The sequence below is a fragment of the Mirounga angustirostris genome, unplaced genomic scaffold, assembly GCF_029215605.1.
Source record: "Mirounga angustirostris isolate CCGP_5_RB_7025 unplaced genomic scaffold, mMirAng1.0.hap1 SCAF_12, whole genome shotgun sequence".
NCBI lineage: Eukaryota > Metazoa > Chordata > Mammalia > Carnivora > Phocidae > Mirounga > Mirounga angustirostris.
In genome coordinates this window covers 87885175-87900400 of record NW_026991720.1, presented here as the reverse complement: position 1 = coordinate 87900400, position 15226 = coordinate 87885175, and the positions used below count along the sequence as shown (strand labels likewise).

Here is a 15226-nt window from a genome sequence, read left to right as displayed (position 1 = left end):
GAATAGCAGCCACATTGTAATCATGAGGGGAACAAAGAGAGGACAAAACCAGCCCTGGACCGCCTGCCCACCTCTGCACTTCTTGTTAGGGGAGAAAAAAAAAAAAATCCCACACCTGCCACTGTGGTTTTCTGTTATTTTTAGACAAACATATTTATAACTGATATAACAAGGATGTTATCATAAGAACGCATTTAAAGCACCTCGTATTGTTCTTAGCACATAGTAGAGACCCATTAAGTGTTTGCCTATTCCACTTATTCATGCAAACAGAACCTTGAATAAATGATTTTGGGGACAGAAGGGTCATCTTCTGATAAGAACAGACTATTCCCTAACTCAAGATGTGTCTGCTAATTTGAAAACAGCTTTGTTTCAGACCCTGCGGACCGTATTATATGGGTCCTGGAGGTTATTTCCAAGGCTCACTTCCTCCTGTTAGAAAAAGTAGCCGGGTCGAAGCTGCGAATCAAGCCCCAGCAGCAGAAACAGCCTCCCGGTGTTACCAATTCCCTGAGTGTCGTATTTCAAGTAAATGCTTCTCCGTAAGGATGCCTGCTCCAAGGTTAGTAGGCTGGCTGGTGTGGGCTTTGGTTTTTTTCTCAAGCCTGGGCTGCCCAACTGCAGGATGCAGGAGCCACTTGGGGGGGACAGAGCTAGGAGCCACAGCGTCCTGGCCCAGAGACAAGCTGAGAGCCTCCTTCGCCTGAGGGTTCGTGGTTACAAGAGGTCCACTGATAACTGCGTGAAGGAAATGGATTTAGAAGGAAGAGAAGAGAGATCAGCTGTCTCAGACTGAACCATGAGGGAACGCTCCAGGACCTGGCCTCCGGTTATTCTCTGCGGGATTCCCCCTCTCTTCTTTGGAATTTCTGGGATTCTCTTTCAACTTTTTAATTTATTTTTTAACTTGGCTCCAAGTAGCTTGACGTCATCTCTTGAAAAGGAAGTGTTAATGCCGGCCTTTGGGGTACACACTTTTTGCTTACTTTTAAAAGAATACAGATGGATTTTTATCCCCTTGGAATTTAAAAATACTGAGCAATTTCAACATGCCAGGCACTGTGCTAAGTGGCCTTGTGTGCGTTCTCTCATACTGAGAATTCTCCAGCTGTGTAGGTGCTATTCTTCCATTTTATAGATGAAGAAATGGAAGCTCAAAGAGGTTAAGAACATGTCCAAGCTCACACAGAGCCACGAGTCTAATCTGGGGTGTCTATGTCTGGAGCTCCCTTACCCATTCCGACATCCCCCGTTCTCTATGCTGTGGCTGTGGACAGCCTATTCTTCCCCTCACCACTGCCCAGGCCCCTGGCCGAGGCTCCAGGCTCCCATGTCAAAGACAGCACGGAGAAGCCGTCTTGTTTATCAAGGAGACTTACACTGAGGGGTATGTTTCGGCTTGTGTCTTCTGCATCAAAGGCCTCAACCTGGTAAATGAATCCCGGGTTTGCGCCTTCCGGTACGTACAGGTCTAGACCTAGATCAGCATCCAAAGTGGAGGAAGAGGCATTTTATTAGACAAAGCAAATAAGGAATTACAGAACCGGGACAGCCGCACCCAGCCAAGGAGAACCAAGCACATTGGCATCGTGGGAAGGAGGGATGCAGGAATAAAGGCCGGGAGTCAGCCCGCGGGCCAGCTGCAGTGAGCGAACCGCTTATGGGAATTTATAAAGTACTTGAGGGGCCAAGCTGGGATCACATCTTCCCGCATTTCCTCCGCTAAGAGGTGATCTAGGGGAGGAACCTCCGTGTGAGGCTGCGCCCTGTTCCTGATTCACTTTCACGTGCAAATTCCTCCAAAACCGAGCAGAGGTCTCCTTTTTTTTTTTTTTTTAAGATTTTATTTATTTGCGAGAGAGAGAATGAGAGACAGAGAGCATGAGAGGGAGGAGGATCAGAGGGAGAAGCAGACTCCCCGCCGAGCAGGGAGCCCGATGCGGGACTCGATCCCGGGACTCCAGGATTGTGACCTGAGCCGAAGGCAGTCGCTTAACCGACTGAGCCACCCAGGTGCCCCAGCTTTAGCATTTGTTTTTTTTTTTTTTCTTTCATAATTCTTTTTTTTTTTTTAAGATTTTATTTATTTGAGAGAGAGAATGAGATAGAGCATGAGAGGGAGGAGGGTCAAAGGGAGAAGCAGACTCCCTGCCGAGCAGGGAGCCCGATGCGGGACTCGATCCCGGGACTCCAGGATTGTGACCTGAGCCGAAGGCAGTCGCTTAACCGACTGAGCCACCCAGGTGCCCCAGCTTTAGCATTTGTTTTTTTTTTTCTTTCATAATTCTTTTTTTTTTTTTTTAAAGATTTTATTTATTTGAGAGAGAGAATGAGATAGAGCATGAGAGGGAGGAGGGTCAGAGGGAGAAGCAGACTCCCTGCCGAGCAGGGAGCCCGATGCGGGACTCGATCCTGGGACTCCAGGATCATGACCTGAGCCGAAGGCAGTCGCTTAACCAACTGAGCCACCCAGGTGCCCCAGAGGTCTCCTATTGAAGTGCACTTAGCATGTCGGCCAAAAGGACTTGCAGCAGGATTAAGGGAGAGGGCTGCAGAGGCTCCGGGAGGGGACCAGAAATTGACCTCATCTCCTTCAGAGTTCTGGGCAGCCAGGGGGAACCCGGCACTTGGCACCACCAGCCCGGCCTGAGGGGCTGCCCCCCTCCACTCTGGCCTCTCCAAGAGCCCATCCTTCTGCGGGAGGGCTGGGAATGTCCACGTCAGCTCACTCATCGAAGCCACAGTGCTGAGGGCTTATGTTTTCTCCTTTATCGTCAGAACCCCCGTGCGTAAGTATTTCAATTCTTTCCACTTTACAAACGAGGAAATAGGCTCGGGGGAGTTAGGAGGTCTCAGCAAGGAAGGAAGTGAGAGCATAAAACTTCAAACCCAGCCTGTCTTAGATCTGAGCTGCAGCTCTCATTCACCTTTATCACTGCTCGTGCTTTCACTCAAAATGATGTTTACTGGGTTCTCACTCGGTACCAGACACTGATCTATCCATGCACTGGGAACATAGCGGTTCACGGAACACAAACCCCGCTCTTGCAGAGCTTGCACGATAGTGGGACGATACGGACAATAAAATAAATGAGCAAAATATGTGAACGTTACTGAGCAAGGTCCTGGAGAAAATCAGGGAATGGAGTGTTGTGGGTTGGGTTACAGTGTGAAATGGAGTGGTTGTGGAAGATTTGCGACACGTGAGTCTAGATTCTTAAAGAAATGAGGATCGTAGAGATATGGGGGAAGGGGCAAAGAGCAACTGCGGAGATGCCGGCGAAGGCGCGGGTGGTATGGGGGCCACAGCGGAGGGGGTGGGAGGAAATGTGTGGAAGACGACAGGGTGAGGGTGGGAGGGGGCCAGATTTGGTGGTGCCTTAAGGAGACTCTGGCTCTCCTCTTGAGGGAGATGGAAGTTCTTGTGGGGTTTTAAGCAGAGGAGTGCCTTGATTTGACTGAGATTCAACAGGATCTTTCTGGCTGCTATGCAGAGACTAGATGGACAGAGACAAGAGCAGAGCAGGGAGGCCGGTTAGCCCACCATCGCAATAATCCTTGCGACACATGACTACTGACTTGCACCGTGGTGGTGTGGATGGAGATGCCAGGGAGCAGTCAGACTGCATAGACTTGGAAGTGGCAAGATTTCCTCATGGATTTGATGTTGGGTGTGAAAGGCAGAAGAGTCAAAGCTGACTTCGAAGCTTTGAAGTAGCTAAAATGGGAAAGACAGGAGAAGCAGATTTGGCGGGGGGATGGTGGAGGCCAGGGGTGGAGTGGAGGTCAAGAGTTTGATTTGGGGGCATGTTACGTTTGAGATGTCGTGTTCTGACACCAATTCTAATGTGTGGGGGATTTTCCTGCACCACCAAGCGATCCTTTGACACAGGCTGGGGGTTCTACAATTCAACTCAATTCTGATACCAGCTACCCAGAGACAGCCTTCAGATTCCACAGACCAAGGACTCAGCCCCACGAGACACCCCCAACCCCCACTTCAGACACCAATTTCAAGTTCAGGTTGTTCCCCATGCCTCTGACCCACAAGCTATAAATCTGAGTTTCCCACCATCCCCTCTGTGGGTTCGATGAATTTGCTGGAGGGGATCACAAAACTCAGGGAAATACTTTACTTCCTAGATTACTGGTTTATTACAAAAGGATATAACTCAGGAACAGACAGATGTAAGAGACGCATAGGGCATAATGTGGGGAAAGGAGCACAGAGCTTCCACGCTCTCTGGGCACACCACCCGCCTGGAAGGGCGAGACGGTTCATCAACCTGAAAGCTCCCCAAACCCCATCCTTCGGCGCTTTTATGGGACTTAATTACATCGGCACGACTGATTACATCATTGGCCATTGGCGATTGAGCACCATCTCTACCCTCCTGCCCTCCACAGAGGTAGGGGTGAGGTGGAGTGCGGGACTGAAAGTTCCAACCTTCTAATCCCATGGTTGGCTCCACTGGTAACCGACCCCCACACTGAGGTGACCTGGGAGCATCCAAAAGTCACCTTACAAAATCCCACATGCCTATTAGACATGGCAGACAGAGATGTGGGATAAGACGGCTGGATATTTAAGTCAGGAGCTTGGAGGAGAAGCTGGACTAAAGTGACAGAGGTGGAGGTTGTCAGTATAGCTCAAAGTCATGAGCCTGGGAGAGACCATGCACGAAGTTACCCTGTGCTCAGTCCTTTATATTGTCCCTGCTATGCAGCAGACCCCAGTCACATACTGCCCTCCGGGGGTCCGTGGGGAGAATGAACACATCAGTTAATGACCACAGCACATGGGGATGCGCTTCCGATGGGCTCGGCCCAGCTTCCTCCAGAACGACCCCCTCGCGAGGTTCCTGAGCCTCAGTTTCCTCCCCAGGACTGAGAGAGGCCCAAGAGAAACCACGGAAGGGAGGGGCTTTGTAAATTGTTGGCCATCATTTTGGGGAGTCCTGTGCTGGAGGACATTTCATTTATTCCCTGCTCATTAAGCAGCTGCCTCTTATAGGCAAACAGCTGCTTGTTTACTTACTTTTCTGTTTTGCTCTGTCCCCCAGGGTGCCCCCTGATGCCACCGTCTGGGCTGCACTGCACAACCCAGTGTATCTTACCTTTTGCCAAGTTGCCTTGGAACTGAGGCGGCTCGTTCACATCTGTCACCTGGACAGTCAGGATCTGGAGATCGGTGACACCGACATCATCCTTGACATAAATCTGCAAATCAAATATGTTTGGTCCTGTTTCAAAGTCTAGTTGTTCCGTCCCAGTGGTGACAACCTAAAAGCAAAGGCAGAATTCTTAGTAACCATGTGAAAGGAGATCTGTTTTGTATGCATGCATTTTGCAAAGGGACGTTACTAGGAAGGAAGCAACCAGCATCCTGGAAACCATCTTTCCCCCACCATCAGAGGAACCGGTTGTTTTGCCTTAGTCCTTCCAACATAAGCCCCGTGACCTTTTTCCAAGGGGACTCCTGTGCGTGATGCTGCTTTTCAGAGGAAAGAAAATATTTAGGCGACATCCTGGTTCCATCGACTGGAGATAGAAAGCCAGGAATTAAAACCCTGTCACTGCTTAGGGTAGGCACCCAGACAAGCCCCTTAGCAACCCTGAACATAGTTGGGCTTCCTGGGCTTTAAGAATAAGCCACTGCACTTTCCTGGGATTGCTGTTAAGTCACATCTTGACTCGGCTCTCCATGCAAATTTTCCCAAGGCCACGACCATGAATAAACAAGGGAAGGATACATCTGCAGAAATAAGGAACAATATATACTTACATCAACTGCCGGCTCAGTGTTTTTGTGCATTTCCACACATTCTCCCGCTCATGGAAACTTGTCTCCTGCACTATAAGTGTTTTGGAGATGTGGGAGGGACACCAAGAACCAGGGCCAGAGAAACATCACTGGAATTGTCAGCAGGAACCCGGCTGGCCCACGATGGGAGGGTCCTGCTGAGGCTAGCTGGAGGCCAACTTGTGACCTCCCGTGCCTACATGCACACTCCGGCCACCAGCTTAGACCGCCGAGCACCCAGAGCCCTTTGGGACCTCAAGGACTAAATTTCATAAATGTCTTTTTTTTTTTTTTGAATTTTGGTTGTGTAGTGTGTGTGTGTGTGTGTGTGTGTGTTAGGATTTTTTTTTTTAAAGATTTTATTTATTTATTTGAGACAGAGAGAATGAGAGACAGAGAACATGAGAGGGAGGAGGGTCAGAGGGAGAAGCAGACTCCCTGCCGAGCAGGGAGCCCGATGCGGGACTCGATCCCGGGACTCCAGGATCATGACCTGAGCCGAAGGCAGTCGCTTAACCAACTGAGCCACCCAGGCGCCCTTCATAAATGTCTTAATTATGCTAATGGAAATTTTGTTTATTAATACGACTCAGGCCAGGCAGGCGTTCAGTCTCCCGCCCTTAGGAGATCGCTTAGCTCCAATCTCACTGTCACAGCTGAACTTTGGTGTGACCTTGGGAAAGTCCTTTGCCACCTTTCCCTGATTTTGTTTCCACGTGATTATAATTAGGGAAATACTCCTTGCCCTAGTTAAAGAGCTGAAGTACAAAACATGGTCTTATAACAAAACGCTAGAAGTGCTGACTTCTAGGCAAAGTTCATTGTGAGCTGTGTATAGTCAGGGAAGGCTTCATGGAGGAGGCTGTGCGAGATCTCGATTGGTTGAGAGAAGACAACCGCAGATGGGAACGAGTGCATGCAGAGGAGGGTTGAGAGAGGAAATGAGGTAGTCTCGTCTCTGCCGGTGAGCAGTGTCAGCCTGGCACCCACATACGTGAAGATGACCTGTCTCCCGTGCTTGGCATGTAGCAGGCGAGACTTCTCTGTGCTGCCATTCCCCACCTCTAACATGCAAATAATAGCAGCACAGCGCGTCGTGGTGCTGTTATGGGGATTAAATAAATGAATTCACAAAATGTTTAGGGGGATTCCTGGCACATGGTCAACGCACCATAAATAGGAGTTGTTATCATTAGCATCATTATTATTAACCCTCCTTACTTTCCCCGGGCCCCCAGAAGTCCCAGCAGCTGTGTTTGAAAGCAGAGAGACCTGGTCTCTGGCATGATTCAGAGGTCACCCTCAGAAGGCCTTGTACAACTGAGTCCCAAGGCCAACAGTGACTAAACCTCTGGGCCAGAGACCCAAAAACCTCATTGCTAGCCTTCTCCTGCAGAGTGTCAAGTCGGCCCAAGGAGAAGTCAGGTTCCGCCACGGGGATGCCCCTGACCTGTTCTGTAGGCAGCAGAAGCAGCTCTTGTGAGCATTTTGGGCTGGACAATAGGATCTTTCTGGAGGGGATAGTTGACGCTATTGGGTGGTTTCTGGGGAGAAGCAACCAATGCTTCAGGGCCCATGGATCTGTGGCCAGGAGGGCGCCAGGCCTGGGACAGTACACTAAACACTGGAGCCTACCTCAGCTGAGGTGCTAAAAAAGCCCCCATTTCTAGAGGTCAGACTCAGGATGGAATTCTTCCTTGACTGTCAGCCCTGTTGGAATCACATCAAACATGGAAAGGATAGGTCCTTTCACCTGATGTGGAGGGCTCCCCAAACCAGCAACAGATGCACAGGGCCATGGGGGAGAAAGAGCCTAGGATTGGCCATCAGCAGACCTGAGTTAAGTTCTGGCTTCATCTGTTAGGGCTACGTGATCTCAGACACACCAGCTGACCTTGCTGTCTCTCTGCAATCTTAGTTCGAAAATGGGAATAAAGCCTCTTCCATGGTGGTAGCATCGGTGTCGGTAGTGACAATCCAGAGGTGAGAACGCGAGTGCGCAATGGGACCTCTGCATGGTCACCCTCCTCCTCGTCATCAAAGGCAGTAGACTCTAGAGGGTGAGAGCCCTCAATGGGGAACCACCCCGAAGTCTGTCAGCTGCTGAGCGGAGAGACAAACCGTGGTCTGTCCATACGGTGGAATATGACTCAGCCACGAAAAGGAAGGAAGAGTTGACCCAGGCTTAAAGGACACTAGCCAGTCACTAAAGACCATGTACAATGTGAATCCATTCAATGTGAACAGGCAAATCCATTAAGGCCAAAAGGAGATCAGGGGGTGCCAGGGACTGGGGCAAATAGGGAAAGTGTCCTAAAAGTAGATAGTGGTGATTGTCTGTGAATGCAGTAAAAACCACCAAATTGTACATTTTCAATGGGTGAATTGCATGCTGTATGAATTATATCGTTTCCAAAAAATAGGCAGAGGTCTGAAGTCAGACTGCCTGGGTTCCAGGTTCAGCTCAACCCCCGAAGAGCTGCGCAACCAGGGCAAGTTATTTAATGAGTTTTGCTTCAGTTTCCTCCACCTGTGAAAAGGGGATAGTAACATAAATAAAATCATTGGATTGTTTGTATTCAAGAGGAAATACGTGTGAAGCGTGCCGCAGCGTCCAGCATATACTCCATGCTGTACATGTGCAAGCCCTTGGCAGGGCTTCTAGGGCCAGATGAGCAGCAGCTGTGGAAGACGAGCCAGATGTCCAGGGCCAGGGAGATAGGGCAGAGGAGTCACAGAACCAGCCTCTGGGCCTGGGGACTCTACACTGGATGCTGAATGTGTGCTCTGTATGCATCAAAGAACCTGCCCCCAGGGGTGCTGAGAATACTGCCTTCCTGAGTTCTGCTACACGTCCCAGACATGCACACTTTTTAAGAGCTCCCCTTGGGACTCTCACGATCAGCTGTGTTTAAGAACACCTAGTATGTACCTCAAGGAGGCAACTGGCCTCGACGAAGCAGGCTGAGCCCACGGGGTTCCACCACATCCCCAGGGCAATGGCAGGCAGGACCCGAGTCAGGGCTAATGTTAATCGCCAGAGGTTCAGGTCATGATCCTGGAGGGAAGGGCAGGGGTGGGGAGGGTTCAGACACATGGACCCTAAAGTCATCCCTAGAAGGGCCTCTGAAGGTACCAGTGGAAAACACGCAGGTAGGTTTCTCCTACCTAAGGAGGGGCACCAACTTTGAAAAAGACTTAAATGACAAACTAGAAAAGAGAGCAGGGGTGTAATAGCTCCTGAATGTGAATGATGGGGTCTGAATTATCCAAGAGGAATCATTCATGCAGCACGGCTGGACATTCAGGCTTGTATTTTTTTTTTAAAGATTTTATTTATTTATTTGAGACAGAATGAGAGAGGGAGAGAGAGCACATGAGAGGGAGGAGGGTCAGAGGGAGAAGCAGACTCCCTGCCGAGCAGGGAGCCCGATGCAGGACTCGATCCCGGGACTCCAGGATCATGACCTGAGCCGAAGGCAGTCGCTTAACCAACTGAGCCACCCAAGCGCCCCTCAGGCTTGTATTTTTATGAAGGTATGCTCTTCCATATTAAATAAGTCTCCTCATAGATTTCCTCCTGGAAAATCACGGAATTCGAGAAAAGTAGAATCACCTGACACAAGTTCATCAGGGCCTGGCTTTTGAGGAGATGAATGCCCACACTATGCCACCCAAAGGATCTAGATATTGTCAGCACACACCTAACACCTGACGTCATGTGAGGGTGGGTGGCAATGAGAAACAGGACTTCTATTTGTAACAATTTGAGCCTATCACCCATTGCGCTGGATTAAGTGGAGAAAGAAGGTCCAAAGTGTTTAGGGACCTCTCGCATAGAGGGCTCTCAGATGTCCCCAGATGGGCCTTCTGGGTCTTACTAGAGGGGAGAGTGAGCAAGGGAAAGAGAAGGAAATGCTCACCAATCTAGAATCCCCTGCACCCTTATCTTCAGGACCCCTCTCTGTGGACAACTCCCAAGTGAGCTGTGCTTACCTCAAAGTCAGTGCCTGACAGCCAGTTCACCTTGAAGGCATCAGTGAGGGGGCTTGTGTTGATAATCAGGGGCCACCCTGGGATCACAGGCGACAGCGAGGCTGATAAGTTCACAGAAAACTTGTGCACTGGAGTCTCAGGTGGAGAATTCTCGGCCACGGTGCTTGTAGCAGGCAAGTGGATTAGGTAGAGTGCTTCTCTCCCTGCGGGTTTAAGAAGGATGCAAAATGGCATGCACAGAAAGCCTTGTGCTGGGAGCAAGGACTTAACAGCTTGGTCTGTGGCTTCAACCCATAGCTCGGAGCACTGATGGAACCTGGTCACTCCCCAAGAACAAATACTCTTGCCAAGGGGGCGCCTGGGTGGCTCAGTTGGTTAAGCGACTGCCTTCGGCTCAGGTCATGATCCTGGAGTCCCGGGATCGAGTCCCACATCGGGCTCCCTGCTCGGCGAGGAGCCTGCTTCTCCCTCTGACTCTCCCCCCTCTCATGTACTCTTTCTCTCTCATTCTCGCTCTCTCAAATAAATAAATAAATCTTAAAAAAAAAAAAATACTCTTGCCAAGGACTGGAGATGGAAATACAAGATCTTCTGGGAGCCAAGAAGACAACCCCCACCAAACAACCATGAAGTCTGCTTCTGTCATTCTGTAAATAAAGCCGCTGCTTTTCTCTTGTCTCGTGCACCCCTTCTCTTTTCTCGCAGCCTTTGTGAAGAGCTAGAGAAAGACAGACGTGCTGCCTCAGGGGGCAGACGTCCACTTGAAGGACCACGTCCGGCCATGACATCCCGTCTTACAAGACCCGGGGAGTTTCCAGGAGTTTATTTTCCTTGTCTGTGTCAGTGTTAGATTCAGAGGTCATCAAAAACTGAGCGTGCATGACCGCCAAGCTCCAAAATCATGGTAGATCTCCCCGCATCCGTAAGTAATCTCAAGGACAACTGCTCGTCATTATGGGATGCTGGGGGGTGTCGTGATGCCCAGGGTCCATCAGTACATCTTTATTGATAGATTAACTCCCATTTCACAGGGAAGGAAATGAGAGAGACTTGGGGAAGTCATGCGCATTTCCTCGAGCTGCATCTCAGACAGGGAGTTTGACAATTTAAGAGAGACTGTTTCTTCCAGGAAAGCCTTGGGACATTCTTCAGTCTCCTTGATACTCTGCAGGATTTTGCCGGTACAGACGAGAGAAGGTCCTGTTCTTTCATACTTCCATAGTGATGGTTACTCCAGGGGAGTGAAAAGTGTCCCCCCCAAAAAATAAAATCCATGTTCACTCAGAACCTCAGAACGTACCTTATTTGGAAACAGTGTTTGCGGATGAATTGGTTAAGAGAAGGTCATTGTGGATTGGGGTGGGCCCTAATCCACCAAATGGAGTCCTTCTAAGAGGACAGGGCACGGAGACACACACAGGAGGAAGAAAGCCGTGTTATGATAGAGACAGAAGATGAACTGATGCAGCTAGAAGCCAAGGAACAGCAAGCAACCACCAAAAGCTAGGAAGTCCATGGAGAACAGATCTCCCTCAGAATTTCTAGAAGGAACCAACCCTGTCAACACCGTGACTTCAGACCCCAGATCTCCTGAACTATGAGAGAATACATTTCTGTCGCTCACAGCCATCCAGTTTGTGGTAGTTCATTATGGCAGCTCTAGGAATTCAATGCAAAGACCATTTATCCCATGTTCCAGATAAGTGAGCAATGTAAAATCCTTTCTCTCGCTCACTCCCCAAAACGGGGAGGATAGGTATTAGTGCCACTATTTTACAGATGAGGAAACTGAGCTGAATAATAATAATAAGTAACAAAATCAAAATTTATACTAAAGTCCTACTTCTTAGCCAGCTTCCTGATCTTGGCCACTTTTCGCCCTTAGGGACAAGCCCCTGGGAATGGGAGGGAGGTACAGGGGACAGGAAAAGGATCTGTCCTACCAAAAGGTGTAGAACTTCTGGAGACAAACAAGCCATGGGCAAGGGCTGGCTTTTGTAAGAGAATGTTTTTATTTCAGATTTGGGGGCAGGGATGCGGAGAAGTGAATGCAAATGTAGGAAAAATTGAAATATAAACACATTGGTACAAGCTTTCATAAATCTAAGTCATCTTATTTCAGTTAGAGACTAAAGTTCATTATGCATAAGTTATTTTTGCTCCCAGAATTTTCCAGTTTCATGGACACAGACGGAGCAAGGGCTCAGAAATAACAAAGCAGCTGAGGTTTGGGGTGACATGGATATGAATAGATTTTTTTTCAATCTTTTAAAATTGACTTTAATATTATAGCATTCTCATGATAAAAATCGGGAGCCAAATACTAAGCTATTTGGAAGCAAAAAAAAAAAAAAAAATTCTCCCAAATCATTTTTTAAAATGAGCAAATTAATCGGTTGCTTCTGTGCTTGGGTTTTTTTTAGGCATCATTCCCTCACTCCCTCTTTTCCCACAACCGGAAGTCACCAGGGCCCTCGTGAGCTGTTCGCCAGACTGTTTCCTCTCTGTTCAGCAAGACAGGGGGAGTCATAAGCAAAATGGAAGGTTGGCAATGTCAAGGAAACCCCCACCTTCTCTTGTTCCCTCCCACTCACCCCAGTGACTCGGGCCCCTCCAGACAAGGAGGAAGGAAACCTCTGCTCCAATTTAAGCAAAGATAGAACTCACTGGGTTTTTCTCAAGAATCGCCTGTGGTTAGGTGGGTGCCCAGCCCAGATGAACAGACCCAAACAAGTAACCACTTGCGTTTACAGAGCACCTACCCCCCAGGCCTTGTGCGGCCCCGCTGCCTGATCTCAGCCTTTCTGAACACAGTCCCGGGGTGGGGGTATCACCGTCACCCCTTCACACGCCTGAGGTTGCACCCTCAGCGAGGGGCCGTGGTAGGCCTGGCTAACAGGTGGCACATACCTACTCCAGACAGTCTGTCACCACGCACACGTAATGCCTCGTGGTCACTCTACGACCTGGTACTTCCACGTTCTACGACCCACACGGTGCTGGGGGTCAGGTAAGACATCGGCCCCTCCACCCAGATGTTAGGTCATGGTGATGCAATCTGTGAGAGGCTGTTTGGGGGAACAAGATAAGGAATCACGCTGCAGGATCAGCTTGACGTGGGCTCGGATTGAGAAGCTTTCCGCAGCCTCGCCCTGAACAGGCGGCTTGCCATGACCACCAACCTGGGTGTGTCTCCTTCGACGAACCGAGAAGGCTAGCCAAGCCGTGCTGTTCCAACATCCCCCGCTGACAGCTCCTAGTCGCTCTGCTGAGAGTGTGTCCATTGATCCTGCTGCGTTCGTTTTAACTTCGATAAGCCCTGGGTTCTGGAGACTAATTCTGTCCTTTGCACAGCTCCATACATTTATAGAGCTTTTCCTCCTTATATTTATAGACCTTTTCATAGTCCTCTTTGAACGGCCGTATTTTGCGTGGCAGTGAGGGAGATGTGTTGAAGGCAGGAGTGGGTATATTTAGTGCCTCTCAAGCAACTTGTGTTGGGGACTGCCTGTTTCATGTATGGCTAAAGCCAGGCTGTGCCCTTAGATATGTCCTTTCTGCTGGCATTCTTTTTTCTCTCTCTCTTTTTTTAAGTAGGCTCAGGGGCTTGAACTCACAACCCTGAGACCAAGACCTGAGCTGATATCAAGAGTCAGATGCTTAACAGACTGAGCCACCCTCTGCTGACATTCTTGCTGGAGATGCTCTGCGCTTCATCCAGTGGCCTCTGCTCCCAAGGTAAGGTCACGTGCGCCAGGAGCGTGCCACTGATTCCTAAAAACTTTGTGGCAGATACTCCAGGGACACTGGTAAGAAAGGTAGTTAAGCTGGGATCTCCTGACTCTTAGTTCAACAACAGTTCCTCCAGTTCTTCTGCTATTAAAAAGGTAGTAGTAGCAGTATTAATAGCCATAGTAATAATAATAACTGGTGGCTAGGGTCCATACCCTAAATATAGAGCATTTAATAAGACACGAAACCCATCAAATGTTCAACCCATTTATTATACAGATCAGTTTAAGGGATGTGCCCAGAGGTACTCAGCTAATCAGCAGCAGAGGGAAGGTTAGAAGCCGGGGAACGGCTCTAAGACACTGCACACTTGCCTTCCGAGTTCAGTCTTCCGAACTTTCTCTGGTGGTCTGAGTGCTGGACACCGAGAAAGAGGCTTTAATGGAATTTGACTTACACATGCATCTTAATTAAGGATCAAATTAGAATTGCTTGAAGCGTACACTTTGAAAAAGAAAGAGCATGCAGAAGATTGATTACCGAGCCCACTGAAACATCTTGCTTGTGGTGGAGATCTGGATGCATGATGTGCTCGCTCGTTTCAAAATGAGCAAAATCACCGCCTTGCCAGAAATGGACCAACAAGGCCTCCTCCCAGGAGCCTGTGTTGGAATAATTACGGCTTCGGCAGCCTCAGTTGTGGGGGCAGAAGCCGGCCAGCCTGGGCCTCTGACCAAAGTGGTCATGTGGTTCAGGAAGCGTGGGTGCTGCCACCTTGTCCCCCCAGGGATGTAGCTGCTCTCACAGTGTGACTTCAATACACAGAGCAGTCCTCACCCAAGACGAGCTCAATAAATTCCTTGCTTTCTCTCCAGCAACTACTAAAACCGGTAGTGAGAGGGATCGGGGAGTGTTGTGAAAAGAGCACGGGATTTGCAATCAGAGCTCTTGCTTCAAGTCTGAGCTCTGTTAAGCGACCTTGGGCTGGCCAGCTTGGCCCTGTGTCAGCTCCGTCCCTCAGGCCTGTGGTGCCACACCCCCAGTGGCCATTAAACAGAGTTCAGTTGCTAAAGAAAGTGCCTAGGGCCCGAAGGGAAAGCTGGCAAATCTATGGTTTCTTACAGAAAAAGGAGGCGGGTTAGCAACAACATTATAGTGTGCATCACAGCTGAAGGCTGCTTCCTAGCTTGAGGACCGGAGGGGCCAGGGGCCAGCTCCCATCATCCTCCTTTCTCCAGGGGCCATAACAGAATACACCCGCTCAGATCAGAAACCTCCGATGTAGCCTCGCAACCAAGGAACTCAAAATAGAGTCTCTGCTGGACGTTTTTATATTTTGCTGGTCACGTAGGCACCATCTCGTTAGGTAACCAGCCTCAGCAGCAGAGCCTTCCAAGCCAGGTGCACATCATCCATGTCACTATTATCCACGAACAATGCTTACAGGTCCCCACAAACCATCCCGGAACTCCCCGGACCCACGGCCCCAAAGCAGCACTGTTCATCAGTACACTTCTTGCCTTGACCAGAAGTCCGTTCTGGGCAGAAACTTCAGCGAAGCAATTCAGGCTCATTCCGGTCCTGCTAGAATTCACTCTCATGGCAAAATACACTGAACACGCATATACTCGATAAACCATAAAACATTATAGAATGTGGTTTCATTACTTGCAGTGATCACTGATGATGATC

At 49.3% G+C, this 15226-nt stretch overlaps 1 protein-coding gene across 1 annotated transcript in view; it reads right to left on the bottom strand.

The window, feature by feature from the left end:
• CDHR3 (cadherin related family member 3) overlaps positions 1-11451 on the bottom strand; it is a 55064-nt gene extending 43613 nt beyond the window's left edge. Inside the window, 5 exon segments of the mRNA XM_045865045.3 lie at positions 1383-1480; positions 5121-5286; positions 8739-8864; positions 9803-10005; positions 11427-11451. Coding sequence (XP_045721001.1) covers positions 1383-1480; positions 5121-5286; positions 8739-8864; positions 9803-10005; positions 11427-11451 — 618 coding nt within the window.
• Positions 11452-15226: the final 3775 nt, after the last annotated feature.